At 43.5% G+C, this 24984-nt stretch overlaps 2 protein-coding genes across 13 annotated transcripts; one reads left to right on the top strand and one right to left on the bottom strand.

The window, feature by feature from the left end:
• hlk (hulk) lies at positions 1–19548 on the bottom strand. Of its 12 annotated transcripts, none has more exons than XM_017148347.3 (27): positions 18893–19548; positions 17030–17186; positions 16795–16961; positions 16335–16370; positions 13815–13997; positions 13555–13698; positions 13362–13495; positions 13122–13302; positions 12751–13065; positions 12032–12346; positions 11325–11969; positions 11082–11264; positions 10878–11015; positions 10636–10818; positions 5181–5312; positions 4646–4969; positions 4260–4448; positions 4067–4204; positions 3411–3668; positions 2709–2891; positions 2523–2654; positions 1658–1814; positions 1438–1604; positions 1218–1374; positions 992–1158; positions 746–928; positions 1–681 (listed from the first exon to the last, which is right to left on the bottom strand). In XM_017148347.3, exons 1-27 carry the CDS (start codon positions 19107–19109, stop codon positions 494–496), a joined length of 5373 nt encoding a protein of 1790 aa, XP_017003836.2. In that variant the 5' UTR covers positions 19110–19548; the 3' UTR covers positions 1–493. The 12 variants fall into 12 exon arrangements, with proteins under 12 accessions (XP_017003836.2, XP_070068545.1, XP_017003828.1 ...); XM_070212444.1 differs by lacking the exon at positions 3411–3668 and adding an exon at positions 2199–2363 and having other exon boundaries at positions 18893–19547; XM_017148339.3 differs by lacking the exon at positions 3411–3668 and having other exon boundaries at positions 18893–19547.
• An 891-nt stretch (positions 19549–20439) lies between these two features.
• phtf (putative homeodomain transcription factor) lies at positions 20440–24753 on the top strand. The gene is made up of 8 exons (XM_017148416.3): positions 20440–20700; positions 21314–21378; positions 21438–21577; positions 21636–22143; positions 22198–23123; positions 23190–23368; positions 23426–23782; positions 23842–24753. The coding sequence occupies exons 2-8, from the start codon at positions 21353–21355 to the stop codon at positions 24325–24327; spliced, it is 2622 nt and encodes an 873-aa protein (XP_017003905.2). The 5' UTR covers positions 20440–20700; positions 21314–21352; the 3' UTR covers positions 24328–24753.
• The last annotated feature ends 231 nt before the right edge of the window (positions 24754–24984 follow it).

The raw sequence follows: 24984 nt of genomic DNA, 5'->3' as shown, positions 1-24984 counted from the left end.
TAAATGTTGAGTACATCATCCATTAGTTTATTAAGTATTATAAGCCGTAAATGTTTTACTGTAAAAATTATCATTGGCATTTATTACACAATATTATGGCATTTAAATTTAAAGTAATTACTATGACTTGAGTTTGTTCTTCTTTAATTTATTTTTTCATGATGTACACGGGTGTGAAGACAAATGAATTTGATATTAATGTGAATATGCAATACATGAGTTTTGATATTTATGGAAGTTTCAGAGATTGTTGAAGTCATCGGGCTGTCTCAAAAGTATCTTCGAAAACAATGGAGCACGGGATTTTATAGGCGTCTAATTTAGACGATTGGATGACAGTTTAATGTTATTGTGACTTTGGATAATCATTTCAAGTTTGGTTTGCTCTCTTCTTGTGTGTCCTCTCGAAAACCCTCCATTGCAGTTGACAGCCATTCAACATGATTCAGTACTTGCTTCCAATTCCAATAATCTCCTCCCTGGCCCAACCCATTCACGACTGCTTGGGGTGTTGGACAGGAGGTGGTGGCGCCGGCTTGAAGCACTGCAGCAGGAAGGCTGTGTAGATCACAAAGGCTACCGCCAGGGCAATCAGGGCATACATAAATATGTTCAGCTCGGGCTGGCGGAAGCGGTTCTTGCGCAGCCACTCCAGCACCTCGTCCTCGGATAGAAGGTCGCCTGGAAGGATTAGTGGTATGGTGTTATATGGAATCTTCTTTTCTTCTCAAAGTTCTTAGCTTACCCCTGTAGATACTGGGAAAGCGACGGCGGAAGTAGACCATCGCCGGCAGCTTGGTGACGCCCCACTTCTTGGCATATCGCGAGTCGGCCATCTTAACAAATGTTATATCCAGATTATCTGTCTCGCTGTCAATATTCTCCAGTTTCTCCAGAGCTGCAGTACTGTCCGGCTGATTGTGTTCATCTAAATTGATTTAGATTAAAAGTTATTAAAGAGAATTCTTAAAAATAATTTAGTTTCACTCACAGAAGAACACAGCCAAGAACTCGTTCTCTTCCAGTAGTTTGTCAAGCATTTTGCGGTTAACTTCTTCTATTTCGTTTTTGATTTCGAACACATCCTGTGATGTCAACCAAGTAATCACCTTATCGTGTTGGTGCAAATCTCCATCATACAGGACTGGCACTTGTTTTCTAAATTATTATACATGATATAAAAATTTCTTAAATCTTAAAGTAAAAGTAAAACTTACCGGAAATATACCAGGGAAGGTATATTGACAATTTCGTATGTTTTGGCTGCCTGCATACTGGCAATCTTAACAAAGTCAATGCCAAACATATCGGCTTCGCCATCGATCTCCTCCAACTCTTCCAAAATCTCCTCGCACTCGGCACAGTCATCATCATCTAAGCGCAGAAGGGGTAGAGTCTTTAGAATCACTCTTTTATTTCCTCAAGGACAGTACTTACAAAAGAAAACCACCAAAAGGGTGGACTCGGCCATCAGACGTTCCAACATGCGCTCGTTGACCTCCTCGATTTCATCGGCCAACTCACGGTTATCATCATCGATTAGCCATTCCAGTACTGACTGCTCGTTTTGCAGGTCGCCCTCAAACAGCAAAGGATTTCCATTTCTACATAATATATTAAGTTAGCAAAAGTTACACTCAACATATAAGACATTTACCTGAAATAAACCAGAGCCGGGAAGGTCTTGATCGAGTAACGCTTGGCCAGCTGAGGATCCTGTATCTTGACCATATGAATTCCAAACACATCGCATTCGTCATCGATCAGTTCCAAGCCCTCCAATATCTGATCGCATATGTTGCAGTTGATTTTGTCTGCCAAAAACAGAAAGCAAGTCAGTTATCCGGCAAACATAAGTACTTAGAATTTAGTGCCAAGCTTAAGAATCGGTTAGCGATAGTGTGAGAGGCAAAGAAAACGCCGTAACAAAAAGGTATTCCCGTCCAAACTAAATTCCAGTGAATTCCGGACTTTTCGATATTAAATTTGATCCTTTTTATGAACTCAAATATTTCATTAACAGCGAACGAAAGACATGTAGAAATCCAATTTAGTTTGGTCGTAATACGATGGAAGCCTGGCAGTTAAGTGCAGTCAAGAATCAATTCTGGACATTGAACAGAGCTCCGGTGGAGGGTTAGACGTGGTTAGGGCTTGAGTTGCTTATTTTTGGTGCACGTGGAATACGGAAGGAATACCTTGTTTTTCGATACGTTTTCTTTTACGTGAGATGTAGTTTTGTACGAATTGGCTGGATGAGTGTTTTGTGGATTTGGTGGTGGTCAGGTTGCTTTCTTTAAGACTAGAGGGGGAGCAGAAACTGCGGCAGAAAGCGGGTTGCTTCCCATTGCGCTCAGGCGGCACTGAGGACGGTACGGTTGAGGTACAGGTATCGGTATAAGTCAGGGATAAGTTTTTGTGGTTTTTGGGGCGGGGGATATAACAATTCAGAATGTGTGAGATCATGAGAAAGTGAGTATCATGGGAAACAAGTGTGACCAATCGAGTCGAGAGCTACTCACAGAAGTACACGGCTAGGTACTGGGTCTCCTCCACCATGGTCTCAAGCATTTGGCGTGTGATGAGCTCGATGCGATCCTCGGTCTTCTGTGTGATTAGCCACTGGAGCACCTCCTCCTCCTCGCTCAGTTCGCCTGGGGGAATCTCTCTTTAATATCCAGTTACCAGGAACTTGGGGTCTCTCTTACCCTCAAAGACGTTGGGTATTCCTCCCTCGAAGTAGACCAAAGCCGGATACTCGTGCACCCCGTAGCCATCGGCCACCGAAAAGTCTCTGGTCTTCACAAAGGTAATGCCGTGTTTGTCGCAGTCGTCGTCAATGTTTTCCAGCTCCTCCAGCACCTTGGTGCACTGCTCACAGCCATCCGCATCTGGTTGTCAAAGTGGGTTTGGGGAATATCTAATTATTCAACAAGCACTAAACGGGATGAGGGACAATACAGGGTACTACAGCAAGCACTACACGTATGTGAACTGAAGCACAGCAGAAGTTGGGGGGGAATATGAGATGGCAAACAACTATATAGTACATTTCATAAGTACTGATTCCAAAAACTAAGGTTAACTTTCAGTGGAATCAGTAATTACGATTGGATCAGGCTGGTACACAGAACAGAATATAAAGGAAAGAAACTAATCGGGATTCTGGGAGTGAACATCTAACGTTGAGAATACAAAGAAGGTTTCGGGTGTGACAGAGATATAGAGAAAGAGTCAGAGCAACAGAAAGATAGTGCGAGTTTCTAAGTTCTTTCGGGGTTTATACATTCGCTGTACAAGGTGGAGAGTGTGTGTGGGGTGTACAGTGTTTCTGGCTGTGCTGGGTTATGTGGTTAAACATTCTTGGACTCATTCCAGTTGCACGAGTTCTATACAGAAAGGTGGGCTACCATCCTCTTGCTTGCCGGTCGATGCATCCGGTGGAGCAGCTGCAGCGGCCGGGGATGCCGGCTCCCCCTCGGAACCTGACCCTTGACCCGTTGCGTCCTCCGCCCCACCAGCGGCCGCCTCGGAGGGATCTGCCTCACTGCCGAAGGCGGCAGCGGCGCTGGCTGCTCCGCCCTCCTGCTGGTGCTGATCTCGCTCCTTTTTCAGACGCGCCTTGCGCGCCGCTTTCGAATTGCAAATGTCGCACTTGGTCTTGTTCCCTACGTTTGGTTTTGTGTGGTTCGGTTTGAATTCAGAGATTTCAGAGAGCAACGTCGTAGATAGAAATATAAATAAAGTCTTGTTCGGTTAGATACACAGAGAGCGCTGATAAGAGGCTTAAACTAGATTGATCTAATTGGTTAACTACAATAACACAGAGTTTGCTGCAAACTGTTTGCGCAAAAGCGTGACCATCCATTCTGCACAAAAGTACTTGAGACTCGAATGTAACAAATGTTAATTTTCGACACAATGTTTTTGAATGAACAGCAATTTGGACATTGTACTTTGTGCGAATTGGGATCACCAAACCGATTGCAGCAATGAAAACCTGGTTCCTCAGAGATATTGAGTATTCATCAGTTAAATCAGTGGGTGCTTCCGGCTGCAAACTTACAAAAGTACACGGCTATGGAGCCGGACTCTTCGATCAGATGAACGAGTCTTTCGCCTTCGAGATCTTCGATAACATCTCCACTTGGATCCTTTTGCGTGATCAGCCAAGTAAGGATCTGTTCTTCTTCGTAAAGATCACCTGGAAAGGGGCGAGATTGTATAAAGATTCCTTAGATTATCCTCAGCTCTCTTACCGGCGTATATAACTGGTTCCTTGGAAGTGGGCTTGAAAAAGACAATGGCGGGCAGCGCAAACACTCCGTACTCCTTGGCCATTTGCTTGTCGTCGATCTTGACAAAGTCTATGCCCGCCTTGTCCGCCTCGTCGTCAATGTGCTCCACCTCGGCCAGGACGCGAGGACACTGCTTGCACTCATCGCTATCTGAGGTTAGGTTAGACATAGGTTCATTATAATCCCATATTAATCTAAACCAGTGGTGGCTAGCAGAAACAGCACATGCTTTACAGCGTACGTGTGCGTCGAAACGCTGTCAGCGCAGCGGCAGAGAAACTGCTTATCCCATGGGCCGTGCGCGCTGCCTCTGCTGGCCATCACTGATCTAAACACTCGGAACTTACAGAATATCACGGCCACATAGTCGGAGTTCTTGCGAATCTTCTCGAACATCTTGCGGTTGACCTGTTCGATGTGATCGGTCATCTCCATGTTGGCCGGACTGGTCAGCCAGTCGAGTACCTCCTCCTCGTCGTCGATGTCGCCATCGTAATTGATGTACTTGCCCTTCCGGAAATAAGTTAGACCGGGAGGATTCCTATATCCGTACTTCTTGGCCATCAGTTTGTCGTGCATTTTCACTATATAAATGCCATATTCGGCAGCCTCATCGTCGATTAGTTCGATGTGCCGTAGCACTCGTGGCGAGTCGGGATCATCTTCCTTGTCTGCAATCACAAACGATATTCCAGTCGCATTAGCCATTATATACTATTTAGATTTCTTTTAAATCTTATCTTATAGAAATTATAATTTTGCTTGTTTTTTTTTTTGGGCAGTTACAGTTTTTAGTGGGCGCGATTTAACAAGAGTGTATATGAAAAGTACTCCTAGATTCCTTAGCTTTTACCTAAGACACTGTCCGCATGTTATACTTACAAAAAACAACCGCTAAAAAGTCTTTGGTGCCTATATACTCGAAGAGTTGATCACGATCAATTAGCTGAATGCTTTGGTCGGCCTTCTGTTCGAGTATCCAGTTGAAGACGTCCTGATTGCTGGCAATGTTACCTATGTGTAGAATGTTAGACTGTCGTTAGAGGATCATCATGTTTTTATTCAAAGAAGAAATGTGTGAGCTTTCCATTTGGTGGCACATACCTGTTGGCTGCAGTTTGTCAATCAATCATCAGCTTTATTCTTGAATGTGTATACAAAATTAATGATCGCTTTGTTTATTTTCACCCCCGCCCAAAAGAAATTCGAAATGGGCAATTTGCCAAATCCCCACCAGGTCATAATTAATGGCAACATTTGGTTGCCTATGACTCAAAATAACACGAATCTTTTCAGGGGGAAAGTTGCTTTTGACATGAAATACATCTTTGGGTTTTTGTTTTAAAATAGGTTTTTTAGGCATATTTAACGACTTTGTGTTTGAAATTGTTCAAGGCAAGGAAATTCTGAATTTCAACCAATAAGAGAACCTAAATAAATTGAGTTGGATGGTTTTTATTGAATATTCTTACATTTTCGTTCAAGAGATTATGTTTACAAAAGTGATTTCAGTTTGATTTGCGTTTGATTCTTACAATCTGACAATTTTCAGTGGTGAAAATTAGTTTTACACAAATACATTCGCTTGATCCTGACTTAACAGCTGCTGTTCAACAAAATTTGTTTACATATATGTTGGATTTAGTTACAATTGCGTGTAGAGTGATAGCTTTAGCTTAAGAAAACATAATGATAAAGATTTATAATTCGGTATTTTGCAAATACCGATAACAAAAACAACGGCGAGCGGTACAGAAATCGCTCTCAGAAGAAAACAAATGAAACGAAATGGCGAGCTACATTTTATGCGAGGCCATTGTTCAGCGAGAAATGTTGGATTGGATTTTCGTTTCCATAGATATACAACAAAATTAAGTATACGGCGTGTATGCTGCAACATATCTGATAAAAAAGCTCTGGTTACACAATATATATCGGCCTACGGCTCATAGTGTTGTTATTTCGAAAACAGTTGAAAGCTCTCATCGTTACACGTTTCAGTTAAAATAGTCAACAGTTTGGCACTGTCTGGTGTAAATTGTTTCAAAAAATATTTTATCCGTTTGTTCGTTTCGTTTTGTTTTTGGCTTTGCTCTGCTTGGCTCTTGTTTAAATTAGACTAACTACATAAATGTAAATTGTATATTGTGACAAAAAGAAGTAGTATCAAAAAAGTTTAGACGTTTGTTATTGACAAAAGACAATGGCCGATTGATTTGTTAATAACAAAGTGTGCTGACTAAATATACAAGTGAAAGTTCTCAGAAGTTTGATAGTTGTTTGTTGAAGTAATTGCTTATAGTTTGAACAAAGTTTGTTGAAATCCGTTGACAAAATGCAACAAATGTTTGGTTTAGTTTAGTTATGGATCCTGGGATCCATCTTGAAAATAGTTTAAGCGAAAATATCAACAAAGTTTTAGTTAGTAGGTGTTTTTTCTTGATTAATTTTTAATTGTTTAGGCTTTTGTGTGATTCTGCTACCCGTGGATCTTCTTTTTAACGTGGAACAACGATTATGCGGTGGACTATGATATGATCTGGCACCGGGGATTAATGGGTATCTGGTAGAATAGTAGTGTGCCAGACGATTCAAGGTTAGTGTGAGGGAAAACCCCATTTAACGGACACACAGCCATACGAATTCAGTTATTCAGTTGATTCTTGTCATAGTTGTTGTCTTTTGCAGTCACACATAGATGATGTACATTTAATTATAGAAACCTGTCATTGAAGGTTCTTTGATGGCTATACAGGTTTGAGTTGGTTTTGGTTTTGGTATTGGTTTTGGCTTTGATTTTGGTTTGGTAATTGTTTTATCGGTTGACAACAGTGCGTATACGTGCTACTTTAGTATGGCATATCATTCAATCTCATACAATCACTACATCTAACTGTCTGTGGCTTTTCACATTCAGTTAAACTGTTGCCTTACTCCCACAGTGAGATATCCTGAAAAATGATATCATACAAATTTTTTAGTCGATTTTGGAAAAAATTAATGCCTGCAAGACACAAGAGAGAGAAAAGAGAAGAGAAATAAACAAATAAGGTAACGACCAAATTGTGCGTGAGTGTGTCTGAGTATGATCCAAAATTATCAGGGCAAAAAACAGGACAATGAGTGTTTTGACTTTAAATGGAGTTTGAGTTTGAGTTTGAGTTTGTCTTGACTTGTTTCTAGTGCTAAATGACTACGTTGTGGAGGTTGTCCTAGGCCTACGTACCGGTTTTCACATTCAGCTTGCCGGACTTCTTCGACGACTTCTGCTTGGATACCTTCTCCACTTCCTGGGACTCGTCGTCGTTATCCTTAGAAGCTGGCTTCTTGCCAGCCTGCGGCTTGTTGCTTCCTCCCGAGCGCTTGTTGGCATACGAGACCTTGACCAGGGGCTTGTCATCATCGTCCTCATCATCATCATCGTCGTCGTCCTTGGAGTCCTTGGTGGCCTTGGCCTTGGCCTGCTTCTTGTTCACCACCGGCTTGTTGGAGGACTTCCCGGAGGCCGTCGTTGAGGATGCCGAACCGGCAAACTGGAAGTTACCGCCGCCGCCAATCGGACGCTTGCCCTGATCTCCCTCGCTGTGTCCGATCCGCTGGGCCGTCATCTTAGGAACTTTCGTTGACTTCTCCAATTTGGTTGGACAGCATTGGAATGGTTTGTAATCGTTGGGCACGAAATTGTTGCCGCGCTTAGCTGAATGGCCGTCATGACCCAATCCAACATAGAAACATTCGTCATCTGTGTGAGCAAACAAACAAAAACATTTTGTCAGATTGTTTAATTTAAATAGATTTTTGTTTTTTTTTATTTTGGTCCACTAACAACAGAAGGTTCGTTACGATAAGTTATTCAAAAAAAGGTTTCAACAAAAGTGCATCATTGTAGGCTAGAACTAAGAATATAAGTCGTTAACTGGCTTTCAACACTTTTCTTAAACACCTCCGATATTTCCACAGAGAGAGAGAGAGAAAAACAGCAGTTAGTACGATTTTCAATTTGATTTTCATTATTTTCAGATTCAGACTTGATAGATTCTTTGTTCTAGAGTAAAAAGCGTGCTTTATGAGTGGAAGAGATTTGAGATTGTTTAAATATAATTTGAAGTTTTAAATTATATTTCAAAACTACTAACTGACAAAATGCTTTTGATGCTGACTGTACAAGTTTCGGATTTTGATTCTAATTTGTACTAAACATATTGAATATCGAGTTAAGCCCACGTTGTACATTTCGTTTTCGACTAAGTGCCAGTGAATTCACTGTGTTTCACTTGATCGAATTTTCGGTCTTGTTTTTGTTTATAAGCTTAAATATTTTCCATGGAACAGCAGGATCGTTATTAAATAATATATGTAGAACAAACATAACGATTACTTAAAGTATTATGAGAAAGTAAATTATAAATCAAACAAAATAGGTATTAACACATTTTTTGTATCATTACAGAAATAGTTACGTTTTTAAAAACAAAAAAAATATAAATTTCCTTGCTTAAATAATTTCAAACATTGTGTCAGCTATGTATGATTTAATATTTCTTTGAATAGGCCTTTTGGGGTACCAAAGACCTCTGGCTTAAGAACTGGATAAAGCTGCGGGTGTAGGATTAAACATTCAAGAGGATCAAACATTGACGAGTGTGGATAGTTAATTTGGCTGGACTGTGTTCCCAATTGCGTTTGTCCCTCACATGACAGTTGCTTTAGCACAAAAGCTAGGCGCACAGCACAGAGATATTTAAATCTGGTGAGTGTGGAGTGGTTACCTTGTTTAAATGCATTTCTATTTGACTTCCTCTTCCCCAAGTCTGTAGATAGACAATGAAATTAACTGTAGTCAAAGTTTGTAGAGTGTTCTGTGGCATTGCTAAGTGTACAAGGGTGAGTGCTCAGGTGGGGTGAAAGTGGGATCGGAATTTCAGTCGGGTTGGACAAAACATTGAACAACTTCAGTTAGTGCGTCAATGGCAACTCACATTCAGGTATTACCTATTTCATCTATTAGCCGACCTGAGCAAAGGTCAGCAAGACGATGTATCGTTCGACCTTTGGCCGTGTGCCTGTACTTTGGCTTACTCTTAATATCTTCTTCTTCGTCTTCTTCGTCCCCTTCAGTATCTTCCTCGTCATCGTCATCGTTATTGTCGTCGTCCTTATCATCATCGTCTTCGTCCTCGTCGTCCCCATTATTGTCTTCGTCATCATCGTCGTCTTTATCATTGTCCTCTTCGTCCTCGTCGTCCTTATTATTGTCTTCGTCATCTTCGTCGTCCTTATCATTATCGTCTTCTTCCTCGTCGTCCTCATTATTGTCTTCTTCGTCTTTGTCCTCATCGTCCCCATTATTGTCCTCTTCGTCCTCGTCGTCCTTATCATTATCGTCTTCGTCCTCGTCGTTCTTATCATTATCGTCTTCGTCCTCGTCGTCCTCATTATTGTTATTATTATCGTCTTCGTCCTCGTCCTCGTCTTCCCCATTATGGTCCTCTTCGTCCTCGTCGTCCTCATTATTGTCTTCTTCGTCCTCGTCGTCCTTATCATTATCGTCTTCGTTCTCGTCGTCCTCATTATTGTCCTCTTCGTCCTCGTCGTCCTTATTATTATCGTCTTCGTCCTCGTCGTCCCCATTATTTTCGTCTTCGTCCTCGTCGTCCCCATTATTGTCCTCTTCGTCCTCGTCGTCCTCATTTTCGTCCTCGTCGTCCTTATTATTATCGTCCTCGTCATCGTCGTCCCCATTATTATCCTCCTCGTCATCCTCGTCCTCTTCATCCCCATTATTATCCTCCTCGTCGTCCTCGTCTTCGTCATCCCCATTATCCTCCTCGTCGTCATCTTCGTCGTCCTTATCCTTATCTTTCTCCCCAGTTTCATCCTCCTCATCCTCATCCCCGTTATCAACATGTATTCTTTTTTGTCGTAATCTTTCATTTCGTATCGTATTCTGCAGACGCTTTAATCTTTCTCTTTTATCCTCATCGCTTTCTTTGGGATAGCGCAATTTAACAATTTTTTCATCACTTGCGTCGTCATCTTTGCCTATATAAGAAATTATCATTACGTTTTGTTCTTTCATTATGGGCAAGAAACGGGTAAATGATATTGGATATGTCTCTTTTCAAGATTTATGGAACCTTTTTTGTCTCAATTGACTTTGTAGCGATAGTTTGGCTTATGAGCGTGAGTTGTAAAGCAGATAACACATTGGAAAAAGGGAAGCTTACTCTTTTGATTGACTAACCACTGCAGCACACGGTTTTCATTTTTGAGATTACCTGAAGGAGAGAAGATCGTTAGTTAAAGCTGATCCAATTAGCAATTGACCTCATCATACCATCATACATAATCGGGACGCCGGTCTCGTAGTAGACCAAAGCTGGGAATGCGAAAATGCCAATTTCATGGGCCAACTTGACGTCATTGGATTTGACAAATTGGATTCCGTGCTTATCGGTGTCATCGTCGATGTTTTCCAATTCATCCAAGATATCAGAGCACGATTCGCATTCATCGTCATCTGTAATAGGTTTTATGTTTTTTAAATATCCACGTTAGATAAACGAATGATTTACTTACAGAAGAACACAGCCAGGTGCTCAACATCGTTGATCAAAACTTGCAGGGTCTTACGATCGACAGATTCAATAACGTCAGCTGTGGACTCGTGCAAGTCAATAACCCACTCAAGAATTTCCTCTTCCTTCATCAGGTCACCTTAAAAAGTTATAACCAAATAATATTTGTATAACACTTTCACTTATTCATTATTATCAAACTTACCAGTGTAAATTGTTCTAAACTTATGTCTATAAAATGCAAGTGCCGGCAGACCGGGCAGATCGTATTCCTTATCAATATCATCGTCGGATGTCTTTACAAAGTCAATGTCTTTTTCCTCGCACTCGTCATCGATGTTCTCCAGCTCGTTAAGGATCTTCTGGGCCTTCTTATCGCCCTCGGCATCTGCAGATACAAATTAAAGTGTGAGAATGATATACTATCTATAACTATCTATTTTCTTACAGAAGAACACGACAACGTGATCGTTTTCAGCCAAGATCTTGTCCAGCATCTTCACATTGACCTCCTCAATTTTTCCGGGAATTTCGAGGGTTTCGTCGTCGGTAATCCAGGCCAACACTTCGTCTTCGTCGTCCAAATCTCCGGTGAAGTGCAATGGATCGCGGTTCCTGAAGAACACGAGGCGTGGATAGGTCTTGACATTGTACTTCTTGGCGACTCCGGTATCCTCGGTGGTAACAAAAATGATGCCAGCCTCGTCCAGCTCGTCGTCGATACTTTCCAGGGCGTTCAGGGTGTGGTCACAGGTCTCGCCGGGTTCGCAGGGACCGGTGAAGAAGACGACGACATATTCGTGCTCGTTGATCAGGTTGACCAGGATCTCATCGGTGACCTCCTCGATGGTAGCCGTCTTCTTTTGCACCAACAGCCACTCGAGCACCTCATCCTCGTTCATCAGATCGCCCTCGTAGAGAGCAGGGATCTTGTTCTCGAAGTAGATGAGGGCGGGCAAATGATCGAGACCGTATTCCTTGGCTTCGGCGGCATTATCGATGCGCACGATGACAATACCCTCCTTCTCCAGCTCATCGTCGATGTTCTCCAGTTCGTTCAGGATGCGCATATCCTGCTTATCGTCCTTGTCGTCTGTGGGCGAATATATCTCATTGAAAAACACAATATAAACAATCGTTAATAGGGCTACTCACAGAAGATAACCGCCAAGTGTTCGGTGTTCTCGACCAATTTGTCCTTCATCTCGTCGGTGACCTCGGGAATTTCGGAATAGCGCTTCTGGTGCACCAACCAGCCAAGCAGCTCATCCTCTTTCATCAGATCACCCTCGTAGATGTGTGGAATTCCACGTTCAAAGAGTACAATCGATGGTATCTCATCGATACCCCATTCTTTGGCCTCCTTGTCATCATCGATCTTGACAAAGGCAATATCATTCTGATCGCACTCATCGTCAATGTTTTCCAATTCTGCGAGGATTTTCTGTGATTTCTTTTGGTCTTTGTCGTCTGTGGAGATGATGTTACAATAGTGTTACAATTACATTCTCAAAAGTGTTATAAGCTAGGAAATAAAATGATCAACAAACTGCTGTTTCGCTCAACTTGTAACTTGAAACCTACAATCTACATATTTTTCAAGGGTCTACCAATCGTCACCAGTACGAAAAGAGGAGGATATCTACTTGTTTTGGTTTAGTTTGGATTAATAGGTTTATAAAGCGCTTTGGAAAGTTATTACTGAAAAGCAAGTCGAGCACTCGACAGTGGGTTAACATTACGATTGCAGACACCCCAGAAATACAACACCAAGGAGTACTACTGTACAGTATGAACAGAGATTACGAGTCGATTAGAGTGCGCAAGGGTCCCGGCACAAAGTCACATAAGGTGTGGGGCCTGAAATCACTTACAGAAGAGAACGGCAACGTGGGGCATTTTCTCAATGATCAAATCCAACATTTCGTCGGTGATGTCCTCGATTTGATCGGAACTCGTTTGGTCTGTAAGCCATTTCAGGAGCTTCTCCTCGTCCTCCAGATTGCCCTCGTATATCGTTGGAATGCCTTTTTCAAAGTATATCAGTTTAGGAACTTTATTGATGCCATATTCAACGGCCTCCTCGGGATTGTCAATCTTCACGAAAGTGATGCCCAGAGCGTCGCACTCGTCGTCAATGTTCTCGAGCTCTTCGAGCACTTTCTGGGACTTCTTGTCGTTGTTGTCGTCTGGAAAACAGCGTGTGAGGAAATGGTTTGCCCTTTGGGGGATTGTGAATATTTACAGAACAGCACTGCAATGACGCGTCCTTCCTTGATCATTGTGTCGAGCATTTCGTCGGTGACGTCCTCGATCTCATCCCGTTCCAACTGGCCCAACAACCATTTCAGAATCTGCTCCTCGTCCATGAGATCGCCGTCGTACACATTTGGAATTTCTTTTTCAAAGTAAACAATGGCCGGAATCTGCAGATCGAACGATATATATATTCGAATCAACTTCTGGTTTTCTGGGTAGATCGTACCGATTCGATTCCGTAATCCGCTGCCGCCTTGGCATCGTCGATTTTCACAAACTGAATGCCATGCTTGTCGCAGTCGTCGTCGATTTGCTCTAGCTCCTCCAACACGGTCATCGAGTCGTCATTTCCATGATCATCTGCAGATTAATAGCACTCGATTATCGCGACCTTGTCTCAAGAATTCCCAACTACATACAGAATAGCACAACCAGGTTGTCGATATTGCTGATCAGCGTCGACAGCGTCTTCGAAGTGACGTCCTCAATCACGTCATCCTCGTCGCCCGTCGACTTATTCTGCACCAACCACTCCAAGACGTCCTCCTCCCGCTGAAGTTCACCTGGAGACACAGTTTCGATATTAGCAACGCGAGTAACCACGATTTCAGCATGGGATTGATATGGATGCGTGTGTCGGATGGTCTGAGTTTCGGGGTAAGTGTGGGTAGTTCGGTACCTTCGTATATGATCGGGGTCTGGTGGCGGTAGTAGACCAGGGCCGGCAGATTGCCGAGATTGTACTCGTCGGCCAAGGCCTCGTCGTGTATTTTCACAAACCCGATGCCCAGCTGATCGGCTTCGTCGTCGATATTCTCCAGCTCCTGCAAGGCCTTGGCGCACTTGCGGCATTGCTGTTTGTCTGGTGGGTTGATTGGTTGGTTGGTTTCATAGAATCAGGCAAACAATAGATAATTAGGCTCGTCTAACAAACGTCTCGGAAGGCGAGGAGGGAAGTAAAAACAGGGCTACACGGATTGGTAGAACATTCAGGGATTATGTTTCGTGCGGCCGTAAGTTGTGGGGTTATTTTTTCAAGAGCCATCTCAGACAGAGGTGAGTGCATGCAAGGGCCATGGAATTCCATTAGAGTGCAGAGTTACCCAATCATTCCCCAGGCGATTCGTTTATTTACACAATTTGTTTACAGCATCCCTGCCTGTCTGCGTGCAACCTGTTGCAAAATGCTCTTCTGGTCTTGGTAGAGAAAATACAAATGAAAATTCAAATGTGGTAGAATAGAAGAGAAAAGCTCTCTCCTCCCCCACACCTATTCCCCTATCACATTGCGCCTTGCTTGCCACATTCGTAAATTCGTGTGCTCTCCGCAAGCTTTCGCTTTTCTGCCTGACGCTGCGTATACGTAATATTTATTTCTGTGGGTCCGTCGGTGAACTTGTCAGTGTTTTTCGGTGCCACATGACTGGCCACATGTTTATGGCAACCAATCACGGCACCTTGCACCGAATGCAGTTAGCCGGCGGTAGCACTTAAAATCCATCCCCCTACGATAATAATAATTTTTTTGGTTGACCGGCTGAGTGGGTGTCGCCAAGGTGACAAGGCCAGTGCACATTTTCCTAAGAAAATTGCTCATAATTTACTGCACAAATGCAGAATTTGAAACATGTTTATGAGCCTCCGACTTTCCCACTGACAGCCTGACCAATTTTTGGCCCTGCCGCAGACATGGGCAAATGTTGCATTTAACTAAAAATAGTGCAAGTCAGTCGGGCCAAGCACACACAGAGTGCTACATGCATGTGCGGCTATTCGCATTTGTATATTATGTAAATCAGCATTTGGCTGCGACAACTAAAGATCTCTGCCCATAACCATGCATTGCCGGCTCGTGTCCGCCATGTTGATGTATTGCTGTATGCAAAAGCAATTAAAAGTGCTGTCTGTCCGCAGCCCCTGATGGATACAAACTCAATTGCAGGGGGGGCATAGTCTGTAGTCTCTAGTCTATGGTCTATAGCCTATAGACAGGGGCGGAGCGAGCCACAATGGGCCACAATTTCTTGTAGTGTCTCACCTACATGCTGTTCGCATCAATGCATTAGGAAGACCTTTTTGTTTTTCGTACGCTGTCTGCGTTTGATAAAAATACCTATAGATAGTGTAGCGGATACTGCAGATATATTCCCACACATGCCCACTCTATAGTTAGTTGTTTCAGAATTAAGCAAAAATAACAGCAGCAACAAGAGCAGCGAAAAAATCATTTTGTTGGCCGACCAACTGCTTGAGTTTTCTATTTTTAACACCAAAATTGTAGGTGGCTGTGTCGGAAAGAGACGGACAGCAGCAAATACTTTGTTGTTGGCCAAGACATCGACTCCCGTGTGTGTGCGTGTGTAGTCGTATATAGCCACATTATCTGCAAGTATTGGATTTATGTTTTTCGATAGGTAAATTCCTGCTTTTATTCCATAATTTATCCAAGGCCACCCATCACATTCTTCTATCTCACCAGAGGTTTTCCTCCAGAATTTCTAGTATTTTATACTCCGATATATATCATTCTGTTAATCGCCATATCACAGGGTTTTGGGATTGGAGATGCCGCGGCGACAAAAACATAATCTGGCGCCGAGCCCAGACATTCATCTGCAACGCTTCTGTTGTTGTAATGTTTATTATTATACGTATACGTAATATGTGTGTCTGCCTTCGTCGATAGCGAACGCGAAAATAAGAAACCTTGTTTTTCAAACAGAAGAATTACTAAGAATTACTATTCAAGCATTTGTCCTTTCCCCAGGCCATCGACGTTAACTTTGGCCTCCGAAGAGATTAGCAGATTAGAGATTTCCAAACGAATATAGATCTCAATTTGTTTGTTCATGTACCATCAACTTGAATCTCATAATCTCCTACCCGCTGTGCGTAATTTTCCTGAAATGGTTCCTCCCCAATCGTTCCATGTTTGCAAGCCCCAACACACTGGATTGTTCGGTTATTCGGGTTATATAGCCAATTATAAAGTACATATTTACATATCGTAACGTGGGCATTGCGGAAGAATATTTTCGTGAGCATTTTTGGATTACTGGAATCGGGAAAATTATTGTGGAATAGGGTAGAACGTATTGTCAATGAATTATTTTTGGGGGAAACAAAGTTTCAAAATTGAAAGTGATTAGAAGGAGAGGGCAGGGTTGGAGGTTCCCATCATTTTTCACGAAAAACTTACCCATAACCCTGGGCGGGCATGTTTCATGATCTGGACCTGCAGTCGTTTGATAAAATACATATTGCTTTGATAAATTGTCCATACGTAAATTGGCGCGAAAAATACCGCCGGAAGAGATATATTTATATAGAGAGTAATATTGAATGTTAAGTATGCCGCCATTTAGCTTTGGTTAGTCACAGATAATATACGTATTTATAAAGAGAGATACAGACATACGCATAAGAAATTGATTTACAGAATATACAGTATAGGTAGATATGATTGTAGTCTATACCTAGCTGTATGATTTTTAGTCACAAGAGAGCTAAACTGTTTGTGTTCGCTAAAAACTGCAACTGCTTTGAAATATAGAACATCATCAATTCAAATCTCCGACAATAAGACAGTTCGGAGTGGTAAACGTTTGAAGAAGTATAGTATAAAGTATATGAGTTAGGATCAAGTCAGTCGCACTTACAGAACAGAACGGCTACAAAGTCGGTGTCCTCGATGATCTTGCCCAATATCTTGGCATTGACCTCCTCGATGCGATCGGGCAGATCCATGGCCTCCAGGGAGGTGAGGAAGTCGAGCACTCCCTCCTCGTCCATGAGATCGCCATCGTAGATGATGGGCTCCTTCTCCCTGCGTTTTTCCGGGATTTCATGGGTCGATTAGGTCTTGTCTTATAGGATCGATGGGCAGTTACTCACCTGAAGTAGGTGAGGGCGGGGAAGTTCTTGATGCCATACTGTTTGGCTAGTCGTTTGTCGTTGATTTTCACAAAGTCCACACCGAAGGAGTCGGTGTCATCGTCGATTTTCTCGAGTTCCGCCAAAACCTTATCACAGGTCACGCAGCTACGCGCATCTGAAATCGCAGAATAGAGATACCAACATCAATTGACAATCGGCAACTGTTGCGTATGACGCGCATAACAGCATTCACATTCACAGTCACAGTCACATCCACATCCGAATTCAAAATTGAAAATTGAAAACTCAAAGCCCTGGCAGAGGTGGAACCAAATGCCGCACAGATTATTCATTCCTATAGTAGATGCAGGATGCATCATCGGTCTGCGCAGAGGAAAATAAGGCTGAATGAATGAATGAAATGACAGCAGCGCCAGGCCAATTCGGTGCTATTAATGCGGCAGCAACTGCCAACAAATATGCTAAAATTTCTAAATTAATTCATAAAATTCATGCGGCCACTATTAGGGAAACTGAATTGCAGCAGACAAAAGACCATCTCTTTAAATGTTCTGGTTGGTTAAACGGCAGACTGCTAGAGGAATTGGAATCGTTAATACATCGCCGAGTAAACACCCATTTCGATTGTGTTTGGCTTTCCATTTGAAACGTAATCGCAAGTTAGCCAATGGGAAACTATTTACGGGTGCTAAATGGGCGGTCAAAGACATGGAACAGACTAGGATGTTTCGTATACCCCGATGAATCTATCGGTTCCGTTGCCACAGGAAGCTCGATTCGATCCGTGATCCGTGTGTTTTCGCAGTGCAGTGCAATAACATAAATAGCGTTTACTTGAAGCAATAAACACATATAGCTTCTCAATAGAACTCATTTAAAATTTCAGCTATCTCTGATTTGATTATGATCCGCCATTTGCGTAGATGCTCCATGATTATTTTCGTTTGTTTGCCAGAGGCATTGGTCTTGAGGCTTTTGGATTTTAAATATGAATTTTCATTGTCAACAATTATTTTTGGAATTGCCGCCAATGCTAATGAAACACATCGTGAAAATGTGTAGGTAAAATAGGACATACATATAGAGGAGAATATTACAATCCGAAGATCACTTTCTTGTTTATTAACTTTGACATTGGCGGACAATGCAGAAAGGCCGAATCTATTTTTAAGGCGATTAAAGATACTTTATGTAGAACCATTAGCAGTTTGTTTATAAGACTTATTTCCATCAAATTCAAGCGGCTGAGTATTTATAGAGGAAACAATGGGAAACCATTTTTTACTGACCCAAAAATAGATGGCAGGAAATCGGTTGCCAACTGGAAGGAACTAAGATTCTGCAATTTTTTGGTAAGAGGTACTTTTTGTGCCAAAAGTTTGCGCCAAAAAAGATAAAAAACATAGAATATAAAAAGCTGCCTCGGTCTCTGAGGCGGAGACGATGGCAATTTCTCACAGCCAAGAGAGATTTCTCTACTCATAAACAGATCGCAAAGATAGCGCACAAACGAACAAGAAATATATAGAAAAGGGGAAGGCAACACAGACTACTGGCAACATGGGGAGGAAATAAAGAAATAGAAAAAAAATAGGAGAAAAAAAATAAAAAATTAACCGAATGAAAATCTCGGACATTTCGAGCAACGAATTTTTCACATATTTTCATTTGTATGTGAATTTTTAGAATTTTCACTAGCGAAAATTTATATAATATGGCTTCTGATTCTGATTCTGCCTCTGCTTCTGCCTCTGTTACTATTTCGAGTCCGGTCGGCTAACAATAAAAGAACGATGCCCGGACCCAATTGCATTTACTATATCGGTCGCACACACACAGTCACACCGTCATGGAACTTACACCAGAAGACGGCCACGTAATCCTTGTCGGCCAGGAGCTTCTCCAGCTGCTTGGCATTGACCTCCTCGATCACGGCCTCCGGTTCAACGGGAGCCACTGGCTGCGAGCCCTTCTTGTTGCTGTTGTTGTTGGTAGCGCCGTTCACATATCCGGGAAAACTCAGTGCCAGCAGAGCACACACGAGCAGCGAAAGAGTCTTGAGGCGAGTGAAAGTCATCCTTCGATCCCTCACTCACACAATCGGTTACGGGGGGAGGGGGAGGGTTCTATCTTCGGTTCGGTCTTCGGTCGACGGTATTCTAAACCCTTAACTCGAACATGCGTGCGTTGGCTCTTTTTGGTTATATTTTATAATTAATTCGTTCACGTCGTTTGGGATCTTTCGTTATTAAAATTTGTATTCCTTTGAGAATCGGTCACTATTTTTAGTTGATAATGGTATTTCTTTCTTTCGCAATTTATTTTATGTATAACAACTTTTGGTACACTGATACATATATACGAAATATATGTAGGGTATATATGAGAAAAATTAGATTATATATATTGCTTCTTGCTTCTATTAATTGTACGTTTTCCGCGGACTGTACTCTTTGCCTTTCAGATTTTGTTCCACTCCGTGCAGAGGTCCGCTCGCAACTGAAAGTATTTTGGTGGAAACTCGGTGCCATTCAAGAGGCCTTGCCCGAGCTTTAGGGATCGTGCGTTTCGGGCTTTTCCTCGCATTTTCCGCCCCTCCCTCGAAAAGCTTTCGGAACGAGCGCAGGAGCGACGGAAGATCGTGCGATGAGTGTGGTGAAATCGGGAAATGAGCGAGAGTTTTCCCTTTCGAATTGCAGTTCTCTGTTTATGCATTTGGTACGAGCATAAAATGGTCTTTACGAATGGTCCTATAAAAACAAATTGGGAGAAAAACATTTCAAAACTTTAAACACTTTTGTATCTTATTGGTATTGCGGCGCAAAATACTATACTACACTAGGATTATGAAAAAAAAGGACCAGTTTTATATCACCTGTAACAGGCAAGGGAATTCATGGAATTCAACAAAATTTTAAGTGTAAGGCCGGACTAAAATGGTTGCAGATTATTTTGTTCTCGACCACTACGACCAAGTTTAAGTATCACAGAGCAAGTAGACTGAATTTTTGTACACAACAATCTGTTCTTTTTAATTATTTGCCAAAAGTACAAAATACAATTGGCATCAAAAAAGTAACAATTTTAATTTTATTAATCAAGAAACATTTGGGTGTTTTCTTCTTTTTTGTGCTTCCCAAAAATTACGCATACGCAAAGTGTTTACCAAAGGGCTTCAGTAAATTCGTTATAAAAATGTCAAGTATTTCGGGCCTTTAAAAAAAGTTTTTTTTAATTCCGAATATGATTCCATTAATCAGCCTTTTAGTTTAGTTGAAGAACTTTAATAAAATTGTCGGGGTCACCACTTTACCGTTTTTTTAGCTAGCACCAAAATGTTTTGGCTATTTCTAGCTATTTTCAAATGCTTGTCTACCTTTTTTGTAAAGTGTAGAGCTGGGCACACTGTTACTCATTTTTTCGTTACGTTAGGAACGGTTGGACATTCGTTCTGCTGCGCACCAAATCTTTTCGGCCCCCAATGCAAATGCAAAACGCTTTCGTGGCGTGTGTAGTGCATTCTAAATTACCAGTGAACCGACGGGAGCCCTAGTTCCCAGTGCCCGTGCCTCCCCGAACTCGGATTCGATGTGACCAGGACCAGGAAGCCCCAACGGATACGGAAGAGACTCGCACGAAAATCGATCGTTGACGCGGTTTAAATCAAGGTAACCGCGCCATCCATGAATTAAAACCGCTCTTCCCACGGGCGTTTTCTATTTTTGTGAAATTGTACGGGTCCATAGGTTCACCTTGAACCCAGAAATGCAGAAGGGGCCCCTTCTACATACCAATCCCCCTTGCTCGTGTGTATATCTGCGCCCCTTCCGCGTGTGTGTGCATAAACATTGAGGCCCACCCACCCGTTCAACAGCTGTTCGGCCGTTTGCCGTCCGCTTTTCTCGCTTTTCAAGGCAAGTGAAGCGGAAAACATAGATATCCCTTCATTAGGTGAGGCACTTCTTATCGCTGTAATGGGCGTAGCTTCGCCCAGGGGGCGGGGCAGGGGTGTTTAACGGTGGCAAGGCGAAGGTGAAAGTCATCAGCTGATATGGGCTAACCGCCTGTAAAACCCGTTATGCAGAGCAGCTGTTTCGACGGAGCAGCTGTAAGTGGGACAAAATCCCCATCTGAAATTCGCAGTACCCAAGTTATGGGTTTTCTGAGCCCGACTTCCCGGTTATATCCGGATAGCGGGCACTATCGCTGGCCGATGTAAATTAGAAGCTTTCGCACCACAGCTGTATAAACCTAATTGAAGATTTCTTTGTTCGCTCGCAGGCTGCACGACACTTTGAGGGCTTTTATGTGATTATTACTATGAAATTGGATGAAATAGTTGCATGGTAAGCGAACAATAAGCTATTATTTACGAAATAATCTAATTCCCCGCTTACGTGCTTAGGTACCAGAAGAAAATCGGCACCTATGACAAGCAAGAATGGGAGAAGACCGTCGAGCAGAGGATCTTGGATGGCTTCAATAATGTCAACTTGAAGAACACCAAGCTGAAGACGGAGCTGATTGATGTGGACTTGGTTCGAGGTGGGTATTCCTTTGACTCTTCCTTAAAAAGGGTTATAAATTCCATGATTTATTGCAGGTTCCACCTTCCCCAAGGCCAAGCCCAAGCAGTCGCTCGTCACGGTGATCCGCCTGGCCATTTTGCGCTATGTGCTGCTGCCCCTCTATGCCCAGTGGTGGGTCAGGCAGACCACGCCCAACGCCTTCGGCTTCATCCTGGTGCTCTACCTCACCCAGCTGTCCAACTGGGCCATCTACGTGTTGCACAGCAGTCGCATAGTGCCGCTGGTCTATGAGAAGCCCTCAAATGGCACCCTGATCCAGTCAGAGGTACCGGGAGATGGAGAAGTACCCGCTGGGGATAAGCAGTCCGAGGAGCATGCCGATCTGCTCAGCGCCCTGCTCATCCCATGCGCCCTGAGCCTGCTGATCAGCCTTATCCACTCGCAGATAGTTGCTACAAATACCGCAACGGGCGGCACAGCTGGGAGCAGCAAGAATAAGCTGCGACGAATCTCCGCGAGCTTCCTAGGCGACAAGGCCTCGAACCGGGAGCATCGGGTGCGGCGCCGCAAGAAGTTTGTGCGGTAAGTAGGTCCGAAGTTTTGCGAAAAAAACTTCTGTAATTCAATCTCCCACAGCATTCGCCAAATGGAACCTGATATGTCGCAGGCCAGTAGCAACATTTCGATTCCAAGCAGACGCGCTCCAGCTAGCGTTATTGAAGTGCTTCCCAGACCGATCACTCCCTTGCCATCGCCCATTAGTACCTGTGCCTCTGTGCCAGATCCCATTCTGCCGGCCACGCCGCCACCCGTCGTAATTCGGCGAAACAGCAACGAGGAGACCTTTCTGACCACGACTGCCATTAGTGCACTACCCCAAACAGACGCACGCTTCGATCTCAGCAGGCAGACGGGGGGAGCGGCCCTCGAAAGCCCCAAAAAGCGCAACGTCAACTGGCACACGCCCATCCAAATCTACGCCACCTACGAGCGCACTGAACAGCCTTGCTCGAGTCGGGATGTTGGGGAAGATGGGGCGGATGCGAATGGTGAAAGCAAACCCGCCTACCAGTCGCGTCGAAGCATCGGCGAGGACGATGGCTTCGAGAGTCTGAATGGGAAGAGCTCCAGCGGCGAGGACAACAACCATTCACCTCTGCCAAACGCAGGGGCTGTTGTGGCTCCTCAGTCTGTTACCGTGCCAACCAATCAGCTGCGCCTGCGTTTGAACTCTGCCAACGCCGGAGCCACCAGTGCTCCTCAGGCAACGGAAAAGAAGGGTCAGTCGCGCGGCAATGAATCCACAACCAGTTGCGCCGAGTCGGATGAGTGCGATGATGCGGACATCATATCGAGTCCTGCCTCGGCGTGCAACCAGGAGTGCACCACCTCGGCCACCGACTGGCTGGGAGTGACGACGAACAGCGAAGACTGCAGCTACACCTCCGACTTGGATAACTCCGATGGCGGTTTGAAGCATTCGGTCTGCAGCGACGAAGATCCTGGCGAGCTGGACATTACGCCAACCACCATACTAAATCCACACAGCAGCCTGGACCGCAGTAAGTTAGAACTTGGGATTTTCTTTACTTGAATGGTAGTTCTCACGTTTCATTTACTCCCCCTAGTTAGCTGCACCATTTGGGATCAGCGGGACGCCAAGAAGGCCCAGCTATCCGTGCTGGAGATCGCATCCTGCATAATCGAACGTGTGGATTCGATGGGCGAGGCCAACGACTACATCTACATAGGCGTGGTCTTCTCCTTCCTGCTCACATTGATTCCGGTATTCTGCCGACTCTGCGAGGTATTTAATCTGGCATAGATAAAGTTATCCTAACTTGAACTTGTTAAATGCTTTCAGGTGACTCTCGGGAGCGACGCGGAGAAGGCCAGTGAGATTAGCTACTTGTACATGCCGCAGCTACTGTGGGAGAAGTCATCGGCCTCGTTCTACACTCTGCTAAGCTTCGCCTTTGGCGACAGTCAGTGGGAGCGTACCGTCCTGGCTCTGGGCTTTGTGCAGCGCCTTTGCCTGACCCTCATCCTGTTCATCATATTCGCCGTCGCCGAGCGCACGTTCAAGCAGCGCTTCCTTTACGCCAAACTCTTTTCACACCTCACGTCGTCACGACGGGCTCGCAAGTCGAATCTTCCGCACTTCCGCCTGAACAAGGTGCGCAACATCAAGACCTGGCTTAGCGTGCGGTCTTATTTGAAGGTGGGTTTAGCACATCTAGTTATCTAGTAACCCAAATCAACCCTTACAATCTTTAATAGAAACGCGGGCCTCAGCGATCGGTGGACATCATTGTTTCCGCCGCCTTTATAGTAACGCTTTTGCTGCTGGCCTTTCTAAGCGTGGAGTGGCTTAAAGACTCTGTGCACCTGCACACGCACCTCACGCTGGAGGCCCTCATCTGGTCCATCACCATCGGGATCTTCCTGCTGCGCTTCATGACCCTGGGACAGAAGATCCAGCACAAGTACCGCAGCGTGTCGGTGCTGATTACGGAGCAAATCAACCTGTATCTGCAGATAGAGCAGAAGCCGAAGAAGAAGGACGAGCTGATGGTGTCCAACAGCGTGCTCAAGCTGGCCGCCGATCTGCTCAAGGAACTCGAAACGCCATTCAAGATCTCTGGCCTCAGTGCCAACCCATATCTGTTCACAACCATCAAGGTGGTCATCCTGTCGGCCCTCTCGGGCGTTCTCAGCGAAGTTTTGGGCTTCAAGCTGAAGCTGCACAAGATCAAGATCAAGTAAATCATGCAGGGCGCAGATGCAGATGCAGATCCATCATATTTTTGTAGTACAACTTTTTCGAAACGCTTTAAGAGAAATCTACAACTACACCTCTAAATTAGTTAAGTGAATAAATTTAAGCGAGCCAATGTTTATGCTTATATCAAGTGATTGTTTAGCAGCGTTTGCAAGCCCACTACTGACTACGTAAATCAATTTAAATTAGTATTTACCACCTACCTTCTAGAGCGACCTGCACAATCACAAATCATGTTAACTCAAATTGTGTAATGAATCGTATTAAAGTTCATAGAACTTTTAGCCTGAAACCAATTCACCCTTCGTAGTTGGCTGTTTATTCTGTTACACAGTCTCAAGTTCAATTCCTAAAGCGGTCTCAGCTAGAGTGTTGCAATTAATAAATGTTAGCAATCCATATTAAAAATATTTCAAATTAAATGTGTTTGAGTATCTTGTACTTCCGTTGTTCAGGTTTTAATATTTTATTTTCTTAGATTTCGTAGAGAGGGTTATTAAGATTTTTAATATTATAAATTTTCGAATTTTGAGTCAATTTATTTTGTGTTTAAAATAAAATAAATAAAATTTTAACGGATTTCCAAGTTATTCAAGTTTTGACCTCTGGAAATCTTGATCTAACGGTTTAAAAATAGTAAT

This window comes from Drosophila takahashii, chromosome 2R (assembly GCF_030179915.1).
Source record: "Drosophila takahashii strain IR98-3 E-12201 chromosome 2R, DtakHiC1v2, whole genome shotgun sequence".
In the NCBI taxonomy this organism is placed as follows: Eukaryota; Metazoa; Arthropoda; class Insecta; order Diptera; family Drosophilidae; genus Drosophila; species Drosophila takahashii.
This window is presented reverse-complemented; position numbering and strand designations above follow the sequence as displayed.

What these genes read in the sequence shown, in the direction of transcription:
- hlk (XM_017148347.3), bottom strand. Translation starts at nt 19,109, where the DNA reads ATGACTTTCACTCGCCTCAAGACTCTTTCGCTGCTCGTGTGTGCTCTG. An exon ending in GCACCTGGCTGTGTTCTTCT is followed by an intron (nt 10,819 to 10,877) that starts GTAAGTAAATCA and finishes AACCTATTACAG; the next exon opens with ATGACGATGAATGCGAATCG. An exon ending in CCTTTTGGTGGTTTTCTTTT is followed by an intron (nt 1,375 to 1,437) that starts GTAAGTACTGTC and finishes TTCTGCGCTTAG; the next exon opens with ATGATGATGACTGTGCCGAG.
- phtf (XM_017148416.3), top strand. Translation starts at nt 21,353, where the DNA reads ATGAAATTGGATGAAATAGTTGCATG. An exon ending in TTGGATGAAATAGTTGCATG is followed by an intron (nt 21,379 to 21,437) that starts GTAAGCGAACAA and finishes TTACGTGCTTAG; the next exon opens with GTACCAGAAGAAAATCGGCA. An exon ending in GCGTGCGGTCTTATTTGAAG is followed by an intron (nt 23,783 to 23,841) that starts GTGGGTTTAGCA and finishes AATCTTTAATAG; the next exon opens with AAACGCGGGCCTCAGCGATC.